This window comes from Eleginops maclovinus, chromosome 12, assembly GCF_036324505.1.
Source record: "Eleginops maclovinus isolate JMC-PN-2008 ecotype Puerto Natales chromosome 12, JC_Emac_rtc_rv5, whole genome shotgun sequence".
Classification (NCBI taxonomy): Eukaryota; Metazoa; Chordata; class Actinopteri; order Perciformes; family Eleginopidae; genus Eleginops; species Eleginops maclovinus.
In genome coordinates this window covers 21,248,694-21,268,192 of record NC_086360.1, presented here as the reverse complement: position 1 = coordinate 21,268,192, position 19,499 = coordinate 21,248,694, and the positions used below count along the sequence as shown (strand labels likewise).

Here is a 19,499-nt window from a genome sequence, read left to right as displayed (position 1 = left end):
AGTAGGAAGAGCCCGAGAAAAGGGCGTCATAATGATTCAGACAGAGAGGCGACAAATGGCTAAAAGTCAGCTGTCTTCATTTAGCCAGAGAGACATTAATACTGATGCATATAACATTCCTGAGTGAAGATGATGTCATGCATTCAATGGGCAGTTAGTGAGGTGTGTGATGTCTCAGCTGTTGCTCATTGAGCAGCGTGGTCAGTCTGCATGTCTGGATTGATGGGATGACCTCATTTGGGCTGTGACTCATCACCTGATGCAGCAAACCAATACACAGTAGCTGCGGGCAATAAAAGATTCAGGCAATACCCTTCCTGTTTCAGTGAGGAGATCAAATTTGACTAATGGGTACTGAGGTCACTGACAAGGATTCAATCAATTTCCTGCATCTATATATACACAGGGGGTTTGTGTGTTTTATGCACATTGTATGTTCATAATCATACATTGGGTAAACCCATGATGTGTATAAGCTCTTGTTTGTGTTATGTCTCACATTTTATAAGTATTAGCTGGATAAACCCAGGCTTTTATCCTTCCTCTCTAACACACACACCCTCACACTCACTTAGGTGTTTTATGAGTATGATATTTGTAAGTAACTTTTTACAGAAAGTGCCTCTAATAACAACCCGTTTTATTAGCCCTCTGGGAGCTGCTGTCCATCTCTCATAGCAACCCTGGACGGGAAAAGGAACCGCCCAGACCAATAGTGCCAGAGTGATATCATCTGATCATCAACCTCAAACATGGGCGCTGAGCCACACAGGTGCATTTTCATATTGTGGAAGGTTTTCATCCTTCACTATCCTCTTTTATATGCAGGGCCTTTTTTTCTGCATTTATTAATCCTGCAGAACAAGTGAAATTGGCTTGTCATATTAAATGGGAAGTTGTGAGTTTTATATAACTCAATGGGTGCCAAGTAAATTAAGCTTATTACAACTTGAATCTTTACAATCTGGGGTTTTTTTTCACCTCAAGCTGAATGTAGCTTCTCCTATTGATGCAGTCCATTAGTTGTAATAGAAGTCTGTCTGTGGAGTATCAGTTGTCATTCTTTTTGAGCTTGAGTGCTCTTAATTCCCTCAAGAGCCCATCTGGACAAGCATATTTCCAAACAATATGACAAGACACTACAATGTAAAATGTAGGGTAAGGCATCACACACACTGGATATGTTATGCCTACACACCTTTTCCATTGTGCCTGACTTTAGAGACCAAGCATTATGAAATAATCTGATCTTAATCACGAAATGACACAAATGATTTGCAATAGCTGTAAATATGAGTTAAAAAATGTGCAATGCATCAGTGGATGTTTTCCAGAAATTATGCTGCACCAAAGCTTAGATAATGTTCACTTATTTAAGGTATTCATCATTGCAAATTCTACTTTTACTAATCTCTCTCTCTTTTATCAAGGTTGTGCAAGCAGATAGCTGCCCATTATCTACCACCATCCCTCTCTAAAAGTGTGACTGAGTGGGCCATGTGGTCTCCTACCCCCCATCCCCATCTCACCACTGCTCTGCCCATATGTGCATTCAAGTGGCAGCTGCACAGTCCCTCGCTTGCCCTATGAAAAAAAGAAAAGTGAAAAAAAGCCCCCTGCAAAACAGTGAGAGAAGTAAGAGAAGTTGTTCTTGCCAGAGCGTGTCTGGCTGCCACTGTGAGTGTCAGGAAGAACCAAAATACAATTGTAGGGGTTTCTGGGGTCTTTTGTTGTAGGAAACAGTAAACCAGTAATTTGTAATGTAAATTTGTCGTCTGCAGTGTTCATTTATAAAAGAGAAACAACCTATCTTTTGTGTACTTTCATACTGTCTTGTGATGAGGTCTATGCATTAATTGTGTGCACACAACCTGCAGTTATTCACTAATAAAGCACCACAGTAGCCTCCCCATCTGCCTCCTCCAACTCCCTTTGGGGACTACAGGAGGTGTAGAACAGCAGACTGTGCCATAGTCTGCTCAACACATTAGTAACTCACTGACACACAGGGGCCAGGCGGGCACATATTGCACATACTGAGGCAACGCCAACCGAAGTCTCATCCTGCACCAATTAGAATACTACAAGACAAGTGTGCAGACAGAGAAACAAATGCAAGGGCGTGCTGCACATGCAGACACAAATATGGAACAGACCCTATACTTCTGTCTCTTTAATGTCCTGTTTTACATATATACCAAAACACTCAATGAAATGTCAACTCATACACACACGCACGCACGCGCGCGCACACACACACACACACACACACACACACACACACACACACACACACACACACACACACACACACACACACACACACACACACACACACACACACACACACACACACACACACACATCAGATTTGTTCAGCAACAGACAGAGCTGCTGCCTCCTGCAGCATAATACCCATCTTGTGCAAAGGAGGAACTGAAGCTATGTGAATATTAAGTTAACTAAACAGACCAGAAAGTCACATAAGAAAAAGTAGAAAACCGGAAATAGCAACAGAAAGTAAATGCCAAATTATCAAATCATGTAAGGTAATGTAAAACAAACAATGTCATACATTCTGGTACAATCTGAGCCATATTTTCGGAAACATGCTTTTTGAGTTATATTTTCAGATGGCAATTTATGGTTTCATGTTCCATCTAGAAATTCACATTGATAATTCACATGGCATTAAACTTTAAGCACCCGGTTGACATCGGACATGGCATGGGAAGGTTTCAAAACTCCCAAGAAAGTAATGTTGGAAAAATTAAGCCCACTACTCCAGAGGACCTTTGCTCACGCTATCCATCCATGCATTCCCGTTTTTAAAATTTGATGTTAATCCAGTGATTTATTCACAGGAGTCCTGAAGTGCCTCCTCTTGAGTTGAGGAAGAGGAGGCAAGCAAGCTTTTGCACTGACCCTGGAAGTTGGAACATGTGTGTTAATGCGTGTACTTAACATCAGACACTCACCACTTTATCACTTAGACAGGACACTCAGGGTCTTGTTTGGTGGACACACAGTAGGACATTTTGATTTAAAAAAAAAAGCTGTGTGTGTGTGTGTGTGTGTGTGTGTGTGTGTGTGTGTGTGTGTGTGTGTGTGTGTGTGTGTGTGTGTGTGTGTGTGTGTGTATGTGTGTGTGTGTGTGTGTGTGTTTGTGTGTGGGTGCTTCAGAAGGAGGACGAAAAGGATGACTGAGAAGGAAAGGAAGTTTCTGCACATGTTTAGCCTTTCACACTCACTACTGTGTGATAGTTTATATCTAATGAATGACTTTTACCTTACACTCCACACAGGGTGAAAGAAGATTGGCAGACACTTGAGTCGTGGTGTGTGTAACAGTCTGCCCACTTCATTCTGTCATTAACTGCACTGAGAAAAAAGTTAAAATGTATAATGTGTCTCAAACAAAACAAAATCAATAACCAATGGCCATTTGCTATAGCTATATCATTCACATTAACCAATATAAGAAGGATTTTCTGATTAAATTAAAAGGCATGATGCTACTGCCTCACATCACAAGCAACATGTCAGTACATGTAAAAACACGTCATTGTCTTCAAAGGCGTAGGAGGGTCGACGTATTCCCATGTGCGGCGTTTGAGGGAAATGAAGCATTATGATAATATGACGATTAATATGGATGAGGGCCCAGTCAGGCTCCTGTGCTACTCAAATCAGTGCCAATCCTGAAATCTGACAACGCATTTATGGTGAAACAGAGCAGAACAGCCAGGCTGGCCTGCGTTCTCCTTCACACACTCCTTTCCCCCTTGGCAGACTGTCAGCGCCGGCCCCCTCCCACAACACACATGCAGAGATACAGAGATGAAGACAAAGACATGTATGTGTCAGAATACACTTGTTGAAAAATCCTAGGATTAGGTTTGGGACCTACAGGTATGAGATATCTTTTTTCACTCATATTTACATCAGGGTCAGTGGTTAAAGTCAAACAAAGTGAAGGATACATATTCCTACTCTCTGCAGATGGCTGGCTCTTTCAAACAGTCAGTCTGCCAGGGAAAGGCATATCTTTTCTACATTATCATTACTCTGAGTGTGGTAAAATATAGTGCCACTCTAAAACAGAGAGTGATCCTCCGGACTACACCTGCATATAAAGCCAAATGAGGCCTGTGGAATTCTTTTCGGAGCTGCTATAAACCCTAATGCATGGCCATACAGTATGCAGCAGGGTCAATGATGTCTTGAGATCAGGCTGTAGTGTCACTTCAAGAGCCCTCTTCCACTGGAGTGCCCTACGTGCTTGATGAGCATGCTTGAGAGTAGGACTACATCTAGAGGTGCATGGTGATCAAGTGTTTACAACTGAGTATTTGTGCCTTTCAAAAAGCTTTTATGGATACATGTCAAGTCAATGTTAGCCTTTAGTTTCACAGTTCACTGACCTTCTGTGTCACAGGACTACAGGGAAGCCTGTGCTGTAGCGGAGGACATAGGCATTAGCTTCCTGAGTGACCCACGGGAATGCAAGGTTGGCTGAGGAGTGAGTGGCAGTTTTTCACAACCTGGCCCCTCCACCTCTGTCATAGCGCATGCAGGAGCCATTCGTCATGAGAGCCTTAAAATTCCCATGCATCCATCTGTCTTAAAAGGACAGAAAAGAAAGACTAAAAACACAGCAAGCAAAGAGAAATTGGAAGGGATATCCAGATAAATCCAGTTTTTTATTTTTACAGTGCCAGTTGCTGTAAAACGGATCAGTAAGGAGGTGAAATGGTGATGGCAGCTGCACCAAGGACATGGCTGGAGTTGGCGAATGGAGACCAACAGTGGCCCACTCAGTTCTAAGTAAGCTCTACTAAGGCAATTTAACCCCATGTCTGACTTACTGGAGCTCTCAAAAATGCCTCCCAGCTTGCAAACGTAATTTGGATGTTTGAAAAGGTATTGGCTTTAACATGCTTTAATCAACAACATTAAATAACTGATTATTTAGTTACCGCATATCGCAATGTGGTCCGCATAAAGCCCCCAAAAAGTCAAGAGAAAAAGGTTGCTGAGTAATCAAATGTTTAGTAAATAATTAATAATACACACAGTTTACATATTTGATACACCCTATAGCCCGCATGCAATTGCACATGGAACTCTGAAAATGACAAATAAAAGTTCTACTCACACAGACCTTAATATGAAGCATCAGTCCGTCATTTAACCACATTGATTGGCCTATTTCCAGCCACCAGACACCTACTACTTTCTCTATGATATAGAAGGTCATCAACTTCACAGTGGAAACAAATTTACTGAATTGAGCTCAAAGGCTTGAGTTTGACACATGTTTTCAATCATTGTATTCTGTTGAAGATATACCCAATGAAAAAGCAAGTACTCTAAGTTTATTTAAGCCCCGTTTTGACAATATCTGTGAATCTGTATTAAAAGCAAGGGAACACTATCACGTGTAATCTAATTACTAGGATACAAAGCCCCATTTCTCAGAGCACTGATTGAGGATGTCATGGATTGAACCGGTGCCGCTCTGTGTTCACTTGGCTGAGTCTGCTCGCTTACTGGAGAGGAGTTGGAGAGGGAGGGGAGAAAAAAGAGCAGCGCAGCAGCGGGCAAGCCACCAGCTCTGAAACCCAGAAATAAAGGCGAACTTAGCTTATATACGCAAGAATTATTTACTTTGGTAAACGACATGATAGTTCGCACAAAACAACATATTGTTCCGGGGAGTTAGGCGGTGCAACTGTGTTGTTTGTGGACTCTACTCGAGACGGCTGGAAACTGAGAAGGAAAGAAAACAACAACACTGGAAAAAGACGGAGGTTACACACAACAGTAACAATAAAACAACACTCCCCGACAAGTGGTCTGCCCGGTGCCGAGGGGGAAGTCCGAGCAAAAAAACAGGATATATTGGTGAATTTATACTCTTATTTGTATTATTGTGAATGTTTATTTCAAGATAGCGTTTCTGGGTGAACTTTTTACTCAGGAGACAATGAAGACATAGCAAGCAGGAACTCATCAAGTGTCTCGAAGCTGCTAGCCTTAGCTCGGCTATCTCGCAGCGAGCGAATGCGAGGCGAAGCTAACGCCCGCTAGTGCGGCCAAGTGAGCTAGCTAAGTTAGCTTGTCGGCTAACGTTAGCTGGCTAGCTAAACGCGTTTTTGAGAAACTTTTGGTGTTGTTTCCCCAGAGCTCAAACACTGAAGGAGTGTTGTGAAAACAGAGGGGAAGGGCAGGTTCCCTTTTGGACTTTTTCCCCTCTACATATTTTCCTAATATGATGGCTACGGAGGTCAGTGAGGATACGGGACCGCCAGGGACAGGGGTGGCAGGCGGAGGAGGCCCGGAGACGGCCCCTTTCCCCTACTATCCCAAGCCGAGCAGAGTGCGAGTCTCTGATTTGGGACAAGGACCAGCACCTACCCTCCACCAACATTCAAACACATATCCAGACCCACTTCCCGACACGAGTATGACCTATCCCATGTCTAGTGGGGATATGACCGCACCAGTGCTTTCCGCAGCAGGGAGTGGCGGAGCAGGAGGTGGACATTCAATTCAAGGAACAAGCTCAGGGACCGGGGGAGGCATTTGCGCCTCTCCTACATCGGAGGGTCCAGCTAGTCGGGTTTCACCCACATCAACAGGCCCGGATGGGTCCACTGACTTCCCCCCACTGCCAGCCCATCCTCCTCCCCCTCTGGCCAGTGGGGTGCTTGGTGGAACTATGGATGAAAACGATCTGCAGGATGGACCGGAATACGAGGAAGAAGAAGTCGTGTTTCCCCTCTCTGCACCCCCCACGAACCAGTAAGTTACTACTAGATACTATTTGGTTTTGTTCATTGACACCTAGAAATCAAAAATTCAAACATCCTGTACTTTTGTTTGGTTCACTTCCTTCCAGCTGTCATACTCTCGAGGTGTGAATTCCCTCTGGTAGTTTCAATATAATTCCAGTATAATACTTTAGGTTGTGGTTTCAATAGTTAAACTAGTTGCATCAAATTGTCAGACAACCATTGAAATTCAAGCTAACAGGTCAGTATTGAGTACAATCAATCAAAAAGTTATCAATTGAGATCAAGTATGCAAGATTTAAACAGTTTTATTGATTGACTATCTAAGCACTATTGGTCAATAACTGTTCACATTATAAAAGTGTGCACAAGTGCGTCTTGTTCTTTAGGAAAACCGTTTTTAACAACCAACATGTTCAAAGCACTGTCCAAGTAAGTACTGGTATGTAAATATTAAACTTAAATACTTTATTTGAGGAATCAACAATGAATAATTCATTAGCGCCATTAAACAAAGATTCTTATCCTGAATATCATTGATATTAAAAAAAAGTCCCAATAATTACATTAATCAAAGTAAACTAAAGACACAATGCACTTAAAACAAAGCCAAATTCCATCTTGCATCAACACTAAGTTGTAGCATACAAATGCATGTATCAGCAAGTTGAATTGGATGACAGATTTCCCTTGGATCTTACTAGTATTTGATCAACAATAAAAGCACATCCATCTGGTACTTGGTTCATTCTCCATTCTTTCACAATAACACAATCAGCTGATTTGTTTCCAATGATAAAAACAATCTACAGATCAGTTTTACCATGAAAGAAAAGTATAGGAAACTGCAAGAAAGAGCTGGAGGTAGTGAGCGCTAACTTCAGACTGTATTAAGTTCAGCTTGCTCAAGGTGCAGGGAATACCTGCATAGACTAGATATAAAACTATAATCTTAATTACTCAAACACTTTATTTAGATGAATTGATCAAAAATGACCCTTTTACATTTGTACTTTAGATTCTGGTTAAGTATAGTCTTCTGACTTAAAATTGACATTATGTTTGAGAAATGTACTATTTTGTTTGTGATTACAATGAAACACGCTTACATCACAGTACATGTTTACCCTTTTTGGATTGCATTTTTTAAACATGCATTCTATGAATTGCAACTCTAATTTTGCCTTTTTAGGAAATTATCAAGCATACTCAAAAGCACATGTCCAAACGTGTGTGTGTGCTGGTGTTGTAATAACCTAAATACAGCCCTCCCATTTGTTACAGTCTCATTAGAGAACTGCTGAGCTTTGTCATTTCTGGCCCTCATACTGTAAGATATGGAAGTGACTGGGCCTGGAGTGTGGATTCAGCTCTTATTTTAGGAGCCTCCCTATATCTCCCTGTCAGAATACAGAGGAAAGGGAAGGCCAGCTTTTCACCAGTCTTTCCTGTACTGGTAATGAACAACCCTAAATGGAATTAACTACAGTTGAATTCCAGTTCTTCAAAGTTTGACTGTGGAAGTAGTAGTTTTTGCCATGGAAATAAAGACTCCCTCCTGTGTTTGCACTTTGGTTCCAGTTTATCAACTTGCAGGTTTGCCAGTAAAGCAGTGAAACAGTTGTGCATGAATGGCAAGGATTTTCTTTTGGTCTTGCTTTTATAATGAGAGTCTTGTAGTCAAATGTTTATTTGCCACATTCAGTAACACCATATTAATAAATACAGGCTTGACAGACTCATATTGAGTCTACTCACTTTCTTGCTCCTGCTTACTCTAAGTCACTTCACTCAACAGACTTGGGCAAGGCACATGCAGACAAGCTTTTCCTCTATATTGTGGTTGTGGTCTTGGTGAATTGTTTCTAGTGGTTCTAAATGCAACAGGAAACTTGACCGCATATCTTTAAAGTTTCCGGTTATTTTTAACCTTTACTTTTCTCAAAAGGTGTTTTAAGATGTATGTTGGTGTGTAACAAATTGTGGTCTAAAGGGATGTAGATCTGTAGAAGAATAGAAACAGAACATGCAGCACATTTTTCTAATTGAAGAGTTTGCTTTTGTACGAGAATTTGACCCAGCAACTATTTGCGCGTTTGTACGGTATATGTTTGTGCTTATCGTAATAACTATAGAGTGATAAAAGCAGCCAGACACAAGCCCTCCTAAGGGCTAGTCATAAAGCCTTCACTCATCTTCTACTAGTGGATGCTTTTCAAGAACAGACGAGTTGTAAGGTGATTCCTCTCTTTGTAATGATGACCCAGTTAAAGCAAGGGGCTTTCTCTCCTTCAGTATGTGCCACTGATCCACATCGATAGACATGGCTGACATGCAGACCCTCTGTGAGGTTACTGTTTCATTCAGTAGTGCTGTCCTGTATGATGCCTAATCTAATATACAGGGATGCAGGCAAACGCGTAACGATCATGGACATAGTTCAAGATTTGCCCGGGGGGCAATATATTGAAACCCATGACCACATTTTATGGCATGAAATTGTATGATGTGTCACATTATGTTTGTGAACATCCAATCTATGTGTAATACAAGCCATGCATGGATACATGCCATGCATGCATACATTAGATTTGTCGTAATGGGCTTTTTTTCATTGTGCCTATAATAGCAAATGCAAGTGGCAAATCTAGCATGGGCAGTAATGGGTGGTACATTCCCAGCTGACTGCCCTGAATGATTCTGAATTTCATTCTGTCACTTAAGCTGTGTAGCTACCTGTGTATGCTTCTGTAATCGGTCTTCAAGATTGATCTGTATGCCTTTGAGTTATGTTAGCAGTCAGCAAAGTGCATGTTGGAAGAGTGATGGTGGAACACTTCCACACCATTGGTCCCACTGTGTGTTGCAAAGTGACTGAAGGCTAAACTTGGCACATTCGCAGAGTGCCTTAGATTGAAAACGTGAGAGAGACAAACGGCAGTCACATTAATTCACACAACAGTGTGTCATTCATAAATAATTGCTGCGGGAATGAGATAAGAATTTAACACTGATGAAAGCTTGACAAAGAAGCAAGAGTAAAGATGTCAGGTGGCCCTAACGGCACACTTCCTGCTGCCATTGGAAACCTCCGGCACAGTGCATGAGTTTAAACAAACAGCATATTGAGAAATTAGTCGTTGATTTTGAGTTTCCACGGAGATTATCAAGGATTTGGAATCATGAAGGGGTTCTTCGAAAAGGTGGTAGTAAGCAGAAGGAGGAAAAGGGGAAAGAAATGTTGGATTTAAAGATCAGCGAATGAGTTAAGCAGTTGACAGCCACCTCTCTGTAACTGCAGTGGTAGCCTGATTGAGAAGTCACACCACTTCCTGCCCCTCTGTGTGGTGCTGAGGTGACTGAATCCTTTTGAAATGGCACGTGCGTCATGTCACATTGTAACACTTTATTACCTGATAGAGATTGGGTCTAGCCAAAGTGTTAAAATGACAACACTTTTATAACAAAGCATAATAGGTTTGAAATTCAGTCATTTCAGTTTTTGGTGACTGATGAGCCTTGCATTTATGCCTCCTATTTCCTGATGTACATTTTCTAAATAACCTGAATTCGTTTTACTAGGTGGACAGTTTGTAAACTACTGGAGTTTATATGAAACTTTGTTTTTATCTTGTTGCACAGCTGCTCCTTCAGTCGTTCCAGCCTCAAAGCAGATGGTGCGCATTTAGTGTTGGTTAACTAGACCCATTGATTAGAATACCAGTCCCACACTTAGATCCTTTCAGTGCATTGATAAGGCAAAACATGCATTCATGGATTTTCAACGTGTTACACAACGTCCTGTCGTGCCCTTCTAATACCCACACTGCCCTGCCTTTTCTCTCCTACATCCTGTTTTCAAGACTGAGCCACTCATTGTGGCCCTAACAGGATCCTCAGAAGCATTTCAGTTGTGTTTGACAATACCCAGGATTTCTGAGTCTTAATAATAAGTTGTGTACATTGCGTAGAAAGTGTCACAGTGCCAGGTTAATCTCTAACAAAAACAACAACCATGAATGTTTTTTATTTCAGCAGTTTTGTCAATGTATTTTTAACTCTAACAGCCATATAACTGAAAGCAGGTTCGTGCTAGTGCTGCTTTTTTGTTGAGATTCACTGCCTGTTTCTTTTGTATAAGTTATAAGATATTTGAATCAGGGTTTACACTAGGATTTTTTTTCTTGCCGGTCAAGTGTCTGGAAATAATAAATTTTACCGGACAAATTCGCAACTTATCAATCACGTTTCAATAACAGATGTTACACAATCAACTATAATGTTAACACATTTTTTTTCCCCAGCCCCCGAAGGCTAGAGCCTGATTAAGCTCTGTTTCTTCGCCGGTAAAATATGCCGCTGGTTGTTGTTGTTGCCGGTTTATGCAACAATAAGAAAGCAACAAGTAGTCAAGGTAGTCAGATTAGCTTCGGCTGCTATGCTAACATCACTGGTCTTATACCAGACAAATGTTCATAACAGCGTTGTGATGCCGAACAGCGTCAATTCAGACTGAACCACATACACTGATGGGGATGGGGGGTATGCATCAGCTGCTCGTGTGACAGTCAGACAGTGAATACTTTGCATCGGCCGCTGCCGTGAGCTAACGGCAGACTAAATGCAGGCGGTAAATGCCGCTGAACCACATTAATAAACAATAAACCACGGCACTCTGGAGAAAAGGATAAGATTTGAGAAGTAGTTCTTTAATTCAATCTGTCTTCGTACAATTAAAAGCAACACGATCATCGACCAGACGCAGTCCCCGACTGTTGTTGTTGTGAACAGAGCTGGGGAGAAAATCAGCGAAGTAAACGGGGATGTCCTGACGCAGCACCAGTAATGTGTTGTATGAGCGGTATTACCAGACATTTCTAGCGGCAGGCTTTGAATATACCGGTTTTTTATACATTTCACCAGCTAAAAACCGGTAATCACCAGCTAACAGAAACCCTGATTTGAATAAGTTAATACACATTCAGTTTGACTAAAAACCATGGCAGTAGGATCATTTTCCTAACTGGTCCCCTCTTGTAAAATTCAAACCGCAGGAGGATGTATTTGCAGGTGACAGTGCAGCTATTATCACTGATGTGATAATGTTATTTTAGGGAGGCTGATTCACAGCAGGTGAACCGAGATGTCGGCTTTGGTCCCGGTGTCTCTCGCTGGGCTGACGGTGCAGGGACGGGCCTTTTCCAATCTATCCATCTGTGCATTTTGAGTCTGCTCCTGTGTGTAGACGTTCTCCTGGCCTGACTGAGGAATCAAGCTGTGGCAGAAGCAAAAGAAAAACAATTCACAGCTGCTGTCAGGCTTCCGCAGCTCTCCACCTTTTTTCCTTTGTGGAAACTTGTGCATAAGTCAATGGTTAATGGATCACAATTTGCATAATAGTTGTTTGGTTGGTTTGTACATAAACCCATTCTGTGTTTACATTAGAGGTTCTGGTGTTTGTTCATTTACTAAAAGATTGCAAGGTGACTGAGGTTCCTGTCATAGTGTGTTTAGTATTTAAGCATGGTTTAAGCCATGTGTATATAAAGTAATCTCTGAGGCCGGGTAAGGTTGCAAGGCTGTACAATTTGTTTCCACGGATGCAGGTCTGTGTATCTGAAAGTTTATGAGGAGCACATATGTATTCATACAGCGATATGCCACTCCCTACCCTTTCCGTCCCGCTGCTTCAAAAACCAATAGGCTTCATGCTCATGATGCGTGGCTTTGTGCGAGAGAAAGAGGGGAGAGAAAGAGAATCCGGATTGAGTTAGAGCAAAGAGGACAGGACTAGATTTCCTCCGTTTTTTGAAAGACCAACTTAATAAGAACAGCGTCTGCAGGATAACGGAACCAAGTCATCCAATTCTCCTTAAATTAGTCAGCACAACTGAATGCATGTTGGGGTGTCAGCCTGCATCTCTGTGTCCGTCCGTTCACTTCACTTCCATGGATGTTGCTCATTGACATTAGTGACGGGAAATGAGTGTATCAGGGCAGCAGCAGGGTCAAATCATCATGCCTTGTGCGGATTTAAAGCCTTTGCTCTGCTTTCGACGTTGGAGCCCACAGTTATTGCCTGGCCAGCAGCAGTGTTATCACTTGAGTGAGTGCTCCTTGTGAGGCCACGGGACACAGGAGGGAGATGCAGCAGAGGGCGAACTCGGCGTAAGTGGGGCATCAAATCCCCCCGCAACTCTAACCTACAAACAGCTGACAACTCCTGCTTGTCAACTGTTTTTTTATTTTAGGATTCCTAATTTACGTAGATGATAAAAAAAATATATTGTTTGTTTATAAAGGAATATCTGTGATGTGTGTGTGTGCAGATTATGTGTTAATATTATGCAAGGCACTTTTTTCTATGTTGTTTCTTCAGCCAACTGTGATCATCGGACTTACTGTCAGTTGTTAGATCACAGGAAATCGACTATATATGTTTTTATGTGTTTTGCTTGAAAAGTGTTTTCTGGATAGTGGAACCAGTATAATGGCTTAATGTGCCAGATTTGTCCTATCTAATACTTCACATACATGAAACATGGGAGTCAGTAAAGGACAGGGTGATGTGTGAGATCAAGACAACGTAATGGAGTGTGTAATAACCTCTATCTCAAAATGTTAGCGTGACAATTAGCCTGCTGGGAATTCAATTTGTGTGTGGAAAACACTTTGTTCTCAGAACCCTCTCATGGAAAGCTGGCAGCTCCGCTGAGGTGCATTGCTAATGTACAATAATGCAATGTTTCATTCATTTTGATACTGATGAGGGCTGACAGTACGTCTGTGGAGATTTTTGAGTACAGCTGCATCCATCAAGCCAGAAGAAGATGAATAAGAGAGACATGAGCTAGAGCGGAAGAGCTCACCAAAGAGCTTAATAAGACACAGACAGAATGACAGAGAGACAAAGTCCAATTCACTCAAGTCACAGAGGTCTGTGTCTGTCCTGTTAGTCTTATTTCCTCCGGAGACTAGGCTTTGTTTTTGACTCATGGTAACAATGAAGCTGTACATTAATAGGATGGCTGTGGGAAAGAGACAGTAAAAATGCTTACCTGAAATCTAAAAAGGGATATCATTTAGATTTAGTAATTAGATAAATTAAACTGCTTGCGTAATTTATTTACCACGGCTGCTTGAATGGCTACCCAGCATTATCTGGGAGTCTGTCATTTCTTTTAGTTACGCTAGAAAGCGATTTTGAGGACAAGCACACAGATTCCCTAACACTTGTTGGCTTTAGACTACCATTGTGCTACTTTTAGCAATGATGACGCATTACGCCCCAGAGAACTTGAATATCTTTTTTTAAAAATGGTTTTAACTCAGACTAGTCTATTGACGTTATACCATTTTCCTTTCACATTTATAAATGATTGTGTAATTCCTCACATGGGGAGTATACAGAATGTGTATGGGGTAATTGTGTCTTTCATTGCTGTCTAAAACTCACATATATCAAGGACCCAAGAAATGCAGCAAATGCTATTTATCCATGAATTTATTTGTATTCCATATTTATATTACTTATATTAACATGTTTGTTTCTTAATTCGTTGAAACGTTGATTGCATACATGCAGGATACGCCTTTTTGTTTTCTGCTGATACAGCACAAACTAGAGGGGCACACTGAGAGCCTGGAATAAAACATCTAACCGTGTATTTAATACTCATCTGAGGGAGATATTGTACTTTTATAATGTCTATTGACAAAACTAAACTGTTCATCTGTGACTTTGTCTTTGGCTTCACGGTGCCACAGGTTGTTCTTTCCGAATCAAAAGCTATCAAACGTAGGATAACCACAGTGAGGTTTAATAGGCTCAACACTTCAGGCATAATCTACAAACAGGGTGTCACTTCTGTCTTGTCAGGGCCCTTGTGATGCAATATTTGTAAGACTTTCAACCTTAAAATATAGCCAGAAGGATTGTAAACAGAATGAATCATGCTACCATGCTTACTGAAGCCTAAGCCCTATATTTGTGGCATCTTGCCAAAATACACTAGGCTCGGGCATGTTCAATTTCAGCGACGCACAGTAATATTGTTCCTGACAGCATGACACAGTCAGCTGTTCTATGCATATAACGTAACCTAGTCACTCATAGGCTCACAGGAGCAGCGGGAAGCAGCGCCTTACGCCCATGTTTCAGGATGGAATGACTAAATGTGTGTTTGGTGTGAAAGTAAGGTTCAGGATGTGACTGTTGGAGCGGTGAATGATGACATTTTTGAGGACTCCTCCTGCTTACTCACCTCAGCAGTTTGAAACATGTTTTGTTGTGGAATCATTAACAGGTAGTTGTTTTATGTCCTGTGAGTTTCCACAGTACCCTGCATTGGATCTGTGCACCCCTTATATCTATCAAGTTGTATCAGTTGGCGTGTTTCAGTTGACTCTGGGGTAACTGGGTGCAGAGAGAGATTAATGCTGAGAGGAGAGATCCAGAACGTCAGTGTGCTGCTGGCTGTTCATGTTCTGACTTGACGGGGCATTCCTCAAGCTGATTGTAGCATTGTATCCTATCACCACTGTCATGTCTTATGCTCAGAGCATGTTTATCATAACACCCTTCCTGTCTGGTGTTCTCACCCTAACCCTCACATCCCACATCATCATGAACAGTGGCATTTAAAAATTAAAAATAATAACTCATGAAACTGTAGTTCACTTGATCCAGATAGGTAGGTTGGTGTAATGTACAGTGCAAAGCATAAAGACTTTCACTAAATATACAATAATTCTTCTAATTCTGTAGAGGTGGCTGTGTTAGTCATGGTGAATGAAATTAACCGAGCTACGTAAATAATGCAGAGGACCTCGAGGCTAAACAAAACAACAAATCCACATGGCTGAGGTTTGTTTTGGTGCGATAAATAGCAACTCAAAACCAAAAAATGCCCATCATGTAAACCAGATAAGAGTTAGTTGTTGTTGAGAATACTGATTAACAATATTGAATTGAAATACACGAATGAAAAACAAGACTGACTTCTGCAGTTTGGTTTACCAACAGCTAAAGGAATGCATTTCAACATTTGTATTCCACTCTCTCTGTATATCCATAGAGTAGGAGGGGGATTACAAGATGCCAACAAGCTTTTTACACATCTGCCTTAAGCCAGAGCTTTACAAGGGGGGAATTAAAGGTAACAGTTAAATATATTGGCTTTATTTTAACATCTCATTTGTAAACTCACCTGTTGCTAAGCTCTGCAAAACACCAACAAGGAAGCTCTCAGGAAGTTGCTCCGAATGTCTATGGTGGCCAATCAATCACAATTATGATTGTTCTAATCATTGCTCCGCAGTGTACAGAGGTCTGCAGTATCATTCTGATAACTTGTGACTTTATTACCCCTCAGTCATATATCAAAGGCAACATTCAGGTAAGGGTTAAACATATACTTCAGCATGTCAGGTCTTTGAACCATTTAGAGATGAAAGAGAGTTACACTGCATTTATAGACGCTGGTTGTAAAACTATACCTACTGTACTATACTATACCTGCTAGGTAGCTGCTGCTGCGGTTTATTTTGTAGAATGATGCCTATAGTGATTTTTTTCACCTTTTTTACTTGTGATGGGAGAGCAAAGGCAGATGATCGTGACTTATGCATTTGTGCTGGAAAGATCTTTCACAGCTTACAGTTAGTCTGAAAGTGTAAATGCACTTTAAACCTTTCCTGTACTAAAGTTAACACACTTGGTGCGATTTACACTATGTGTGTTGGATGGCTCTTCCTGTGTTATAGTGAACGGAACCCATTATTGTTTTAATAAATGTTTTTGCCTGCAACTTTAAACGGCCCAAAATAGGGTAGCTGATGCCGTTCTTTGACGTATGTTCCACAGACTAACCCGCAGCAGGCTGTCTGGCAGCAGGCTGCTCTGCCTCAGGGAGTTTATCAGTTTGAATCAACATTTGGTGCATTAGCATATCTTCCAGCATAAAGTGCATGACTAAAGCAGAAGAAGCTTTAACTATTTTTATCTGAAAACAGTAGAATGAGGTTTTTCTTCTGAATGTTGATCATTTACAGTGTACACACCAGTTTCCCTTACACGTGTTGGTGTTTCTGGGTGGTAATGGGTGCCTGTTTGCACAAAGAAAAACGTTTTGAAAATGGCCTTGCCCTGTTAGTTTGGTACGTGCACCATCCCATTACCCACTATTTTGGGTCATTTATGTGCAACAGATATCATGCTATCATGTCTTGATGGTGCAGAACGGGCACTAACCAGACACATCCACATGTTTGGGCAGTTTTTTTTTTTTTCAGAATCAGTAATTTAGTACAATAATGATGGTATGAAGACATAACAAAAGTGAGTGATCACATCATTCCAACACTACCTCCTCAATATTTCCCTCTACTTAAAGTTGCAATTGTAAACACAATATAATGCTTATAAAGGATCAAACAAAGCAGACACTAGCTGCTCCTTCTGCTTGGTTTTTGAATGGTACAAAGCAATGGAAACGGAAACAGTTTTTAAAATGTGTTTAACGTTGTATTGTGGCTGGTTTTGACTGAGGAACGTTTTTGTAGACGTAGTGGTTTGTGCCTTTCTTGGTTTCTGGTTGAGGAATAGTGCCAGTAGGAGTTGTTATCCAAAATATCTTGTTTTGGGGGCTTTTAATGTCATAGTAGACAGGATTTTATGGTTCATGTTGGTGGGGCGTAAACTACTTTAATAATATTTGTCCATATTCTGCGATTCCCTGTGCACTAATTTAATATCTCACAGTGTATTCTCCCCAGCTTTCCCAATCCTTTACAGTCTGCTCGGGCCTTCTCTGCAACTGCCCTCATTCGCCCTCTTCAGTTCTCTTATCACCCAAATCCCCCCAAAGCCCCCTCATGGACCCTTAACTCTCCCCTCCTCTTTGGCAATCCTTCTCCAGCTCGCTCCATGATCGCAGACTTCACCACATTTCTTTTCCTTTTTTTTTTTTTTTTTACAAGTAGAGCCTCAGCTGAACCAGATGGGAGAGCTTAAGGTCTCCTGTGGTGAGGGCTACTGCAGCGCCTCATTCATCTTCTTTAACGCTGGGTGTTTTTTCAGGAGCTGCCTTCCGCTTCGAGAGGCACCAGTGGCCTAAATTTGGAAAAAGCGTGTTAATTTTTTACCCCAGCTGGCAGGGCCCAGTCAGGTTCAGCCTCACCTGCTGAAATTTTAACCAGTGTTGTTCCTGGGGCTTCTGTTTAATTCAGGGAGTAGAAAGATGTAACGGTGTGCTAGAAACTCAAAAATAAAAGCTTTTGGATATCTATTTGTATAGAATAGGCCTACATGAGAGCTTCGTATCCAATATTTATTTAATTTTCCATCTATCAATATTTTGGATTGATCATTGAGTTTTTGATGTATTCCCTTGCAAAACCTTCTGAAAAAATGATTCAAAAATATACTTTCAAATGGAAATATATTAACAATAACACACGGATAGGATATTTGTTGAAGGTGCATGTTAGATATTTAATCATTTTGTGATTGCCTCCTTTATTTCTGGTTATATCCCGAAAACAAACTTAAAAATAATTGTGGTGTTCTATATCATAAGGAATATGTTGGATCTATATTGTTTGTCCCCTCTCCTCTAATTATCTCCTTCTGCTCCGTCTGTCTCAGGTGGTACCATGGCAAGCTAGACCGAACCATTGCTGAGGAGCGGCTGCGCCAGGCCCGGAGCCCTGGCAGCTACCTCATCAGGGAGAGCGACCGCCGGCCCGGTTCCTTCGTCCTGTCTTTCCTCAGTAATACCAACGTGGTCAACCATTTCAGGTACGGCAGAGTACAGGCAAAAAACAACGGTGTGAATCTGCAGCGAGGGCTTTCTTAAAAGCCTTAGGGAGACGAATCTTCTATTCCATTTACACATTCAGGGGGTGGTTGCAAATAATTTAGCATGTTGGACGTTTTTTTGTCCAGAGATGTAACCTGACCTGACTTGGCCTAGACAATGCTTTAAAAAATGTTGGTTTTTAAATCAATTCCTACTTCAGTTTACTCAAAAGTATTGCAAACGTCTTTGAGGTGAATGCTTTTAACATACCAATAACAGAAGCTACATAGAGTTAGCTCACCTGTCTAGCATGGTATTGCTAACACAACTAAGAGGACATTTTCTAGTAAAGTTCACTTTACCTTGAATCTCTTTTCTCTATAGAGCCTTTTGATTAGGTGATATAGAACAGTATCTCACAATAAGCAGGCAGCATGCCACCCTTAAATATTAAGTAAGAATAAGAGAGCTACAGAAGTTGTTGGTTACCTGCTAACCCACAGGGAAAGAACCCCAGACCCTGCAGAGAAATCAACCTCAAAGATGAGCCGATACTGCAGGGAGAATGTTGTGGTGTGGAAAGTATTTCTTTTCTGTGTGATGTCATGCCATTGTCGATCACTTCAGCCTTTTTTGTCACTGTCACTTCAACAGATGTTTTTATATTGCATATCATGTCGGTCTGCCGAAACCCAGGACTCTGCTCATGTGTGTTTGATGTGAAAGAGTTTAGTGCGTGGGTGGACATGAATTTACAGAATAAAGACGGCACACTTGTCTAGCAACAACACCCTAGGCTATTTAGTCTTATAGTCAATAAAACAAATCAGATAACGCACTACAACCTGTCCTCTTCTTCAATTGATATGTCGCTGTGCGGATACATTCACCCTGCAGCTGA

The 19,499-nt window shown here is 41.3% G+C and overlaps 1 protein-coding gene across 1 annotated transcript in view; it reads left to right on the top strand.

Annotated features, from left to right (window-relative positions):
* The first annotated feature begins 5,553 nt into the window (after positions 1-5,553).
* LOC134873656 (ras GTPase-activating protein 1-like) overlaps positions 5,554-19,499 on the top strand; it is a 26,044-nt gene continuing 12,098 nt past the window's right edge. The window contains exons 1-2 of the mRNA XM_063897448.1: positions 5,554-6,807; positions 18,445-18,597. Coding sequence (XP_063753518.1) covers positions 6,275-6,807; positions 18,445-18,597 — 686 coding nt within the window. The 5' untranslated portion in view covers positions 5,554-6,274. The remainder of the gene's footprint in view (positions 6,808-18,444; positions 18,598-19,499) is intronic.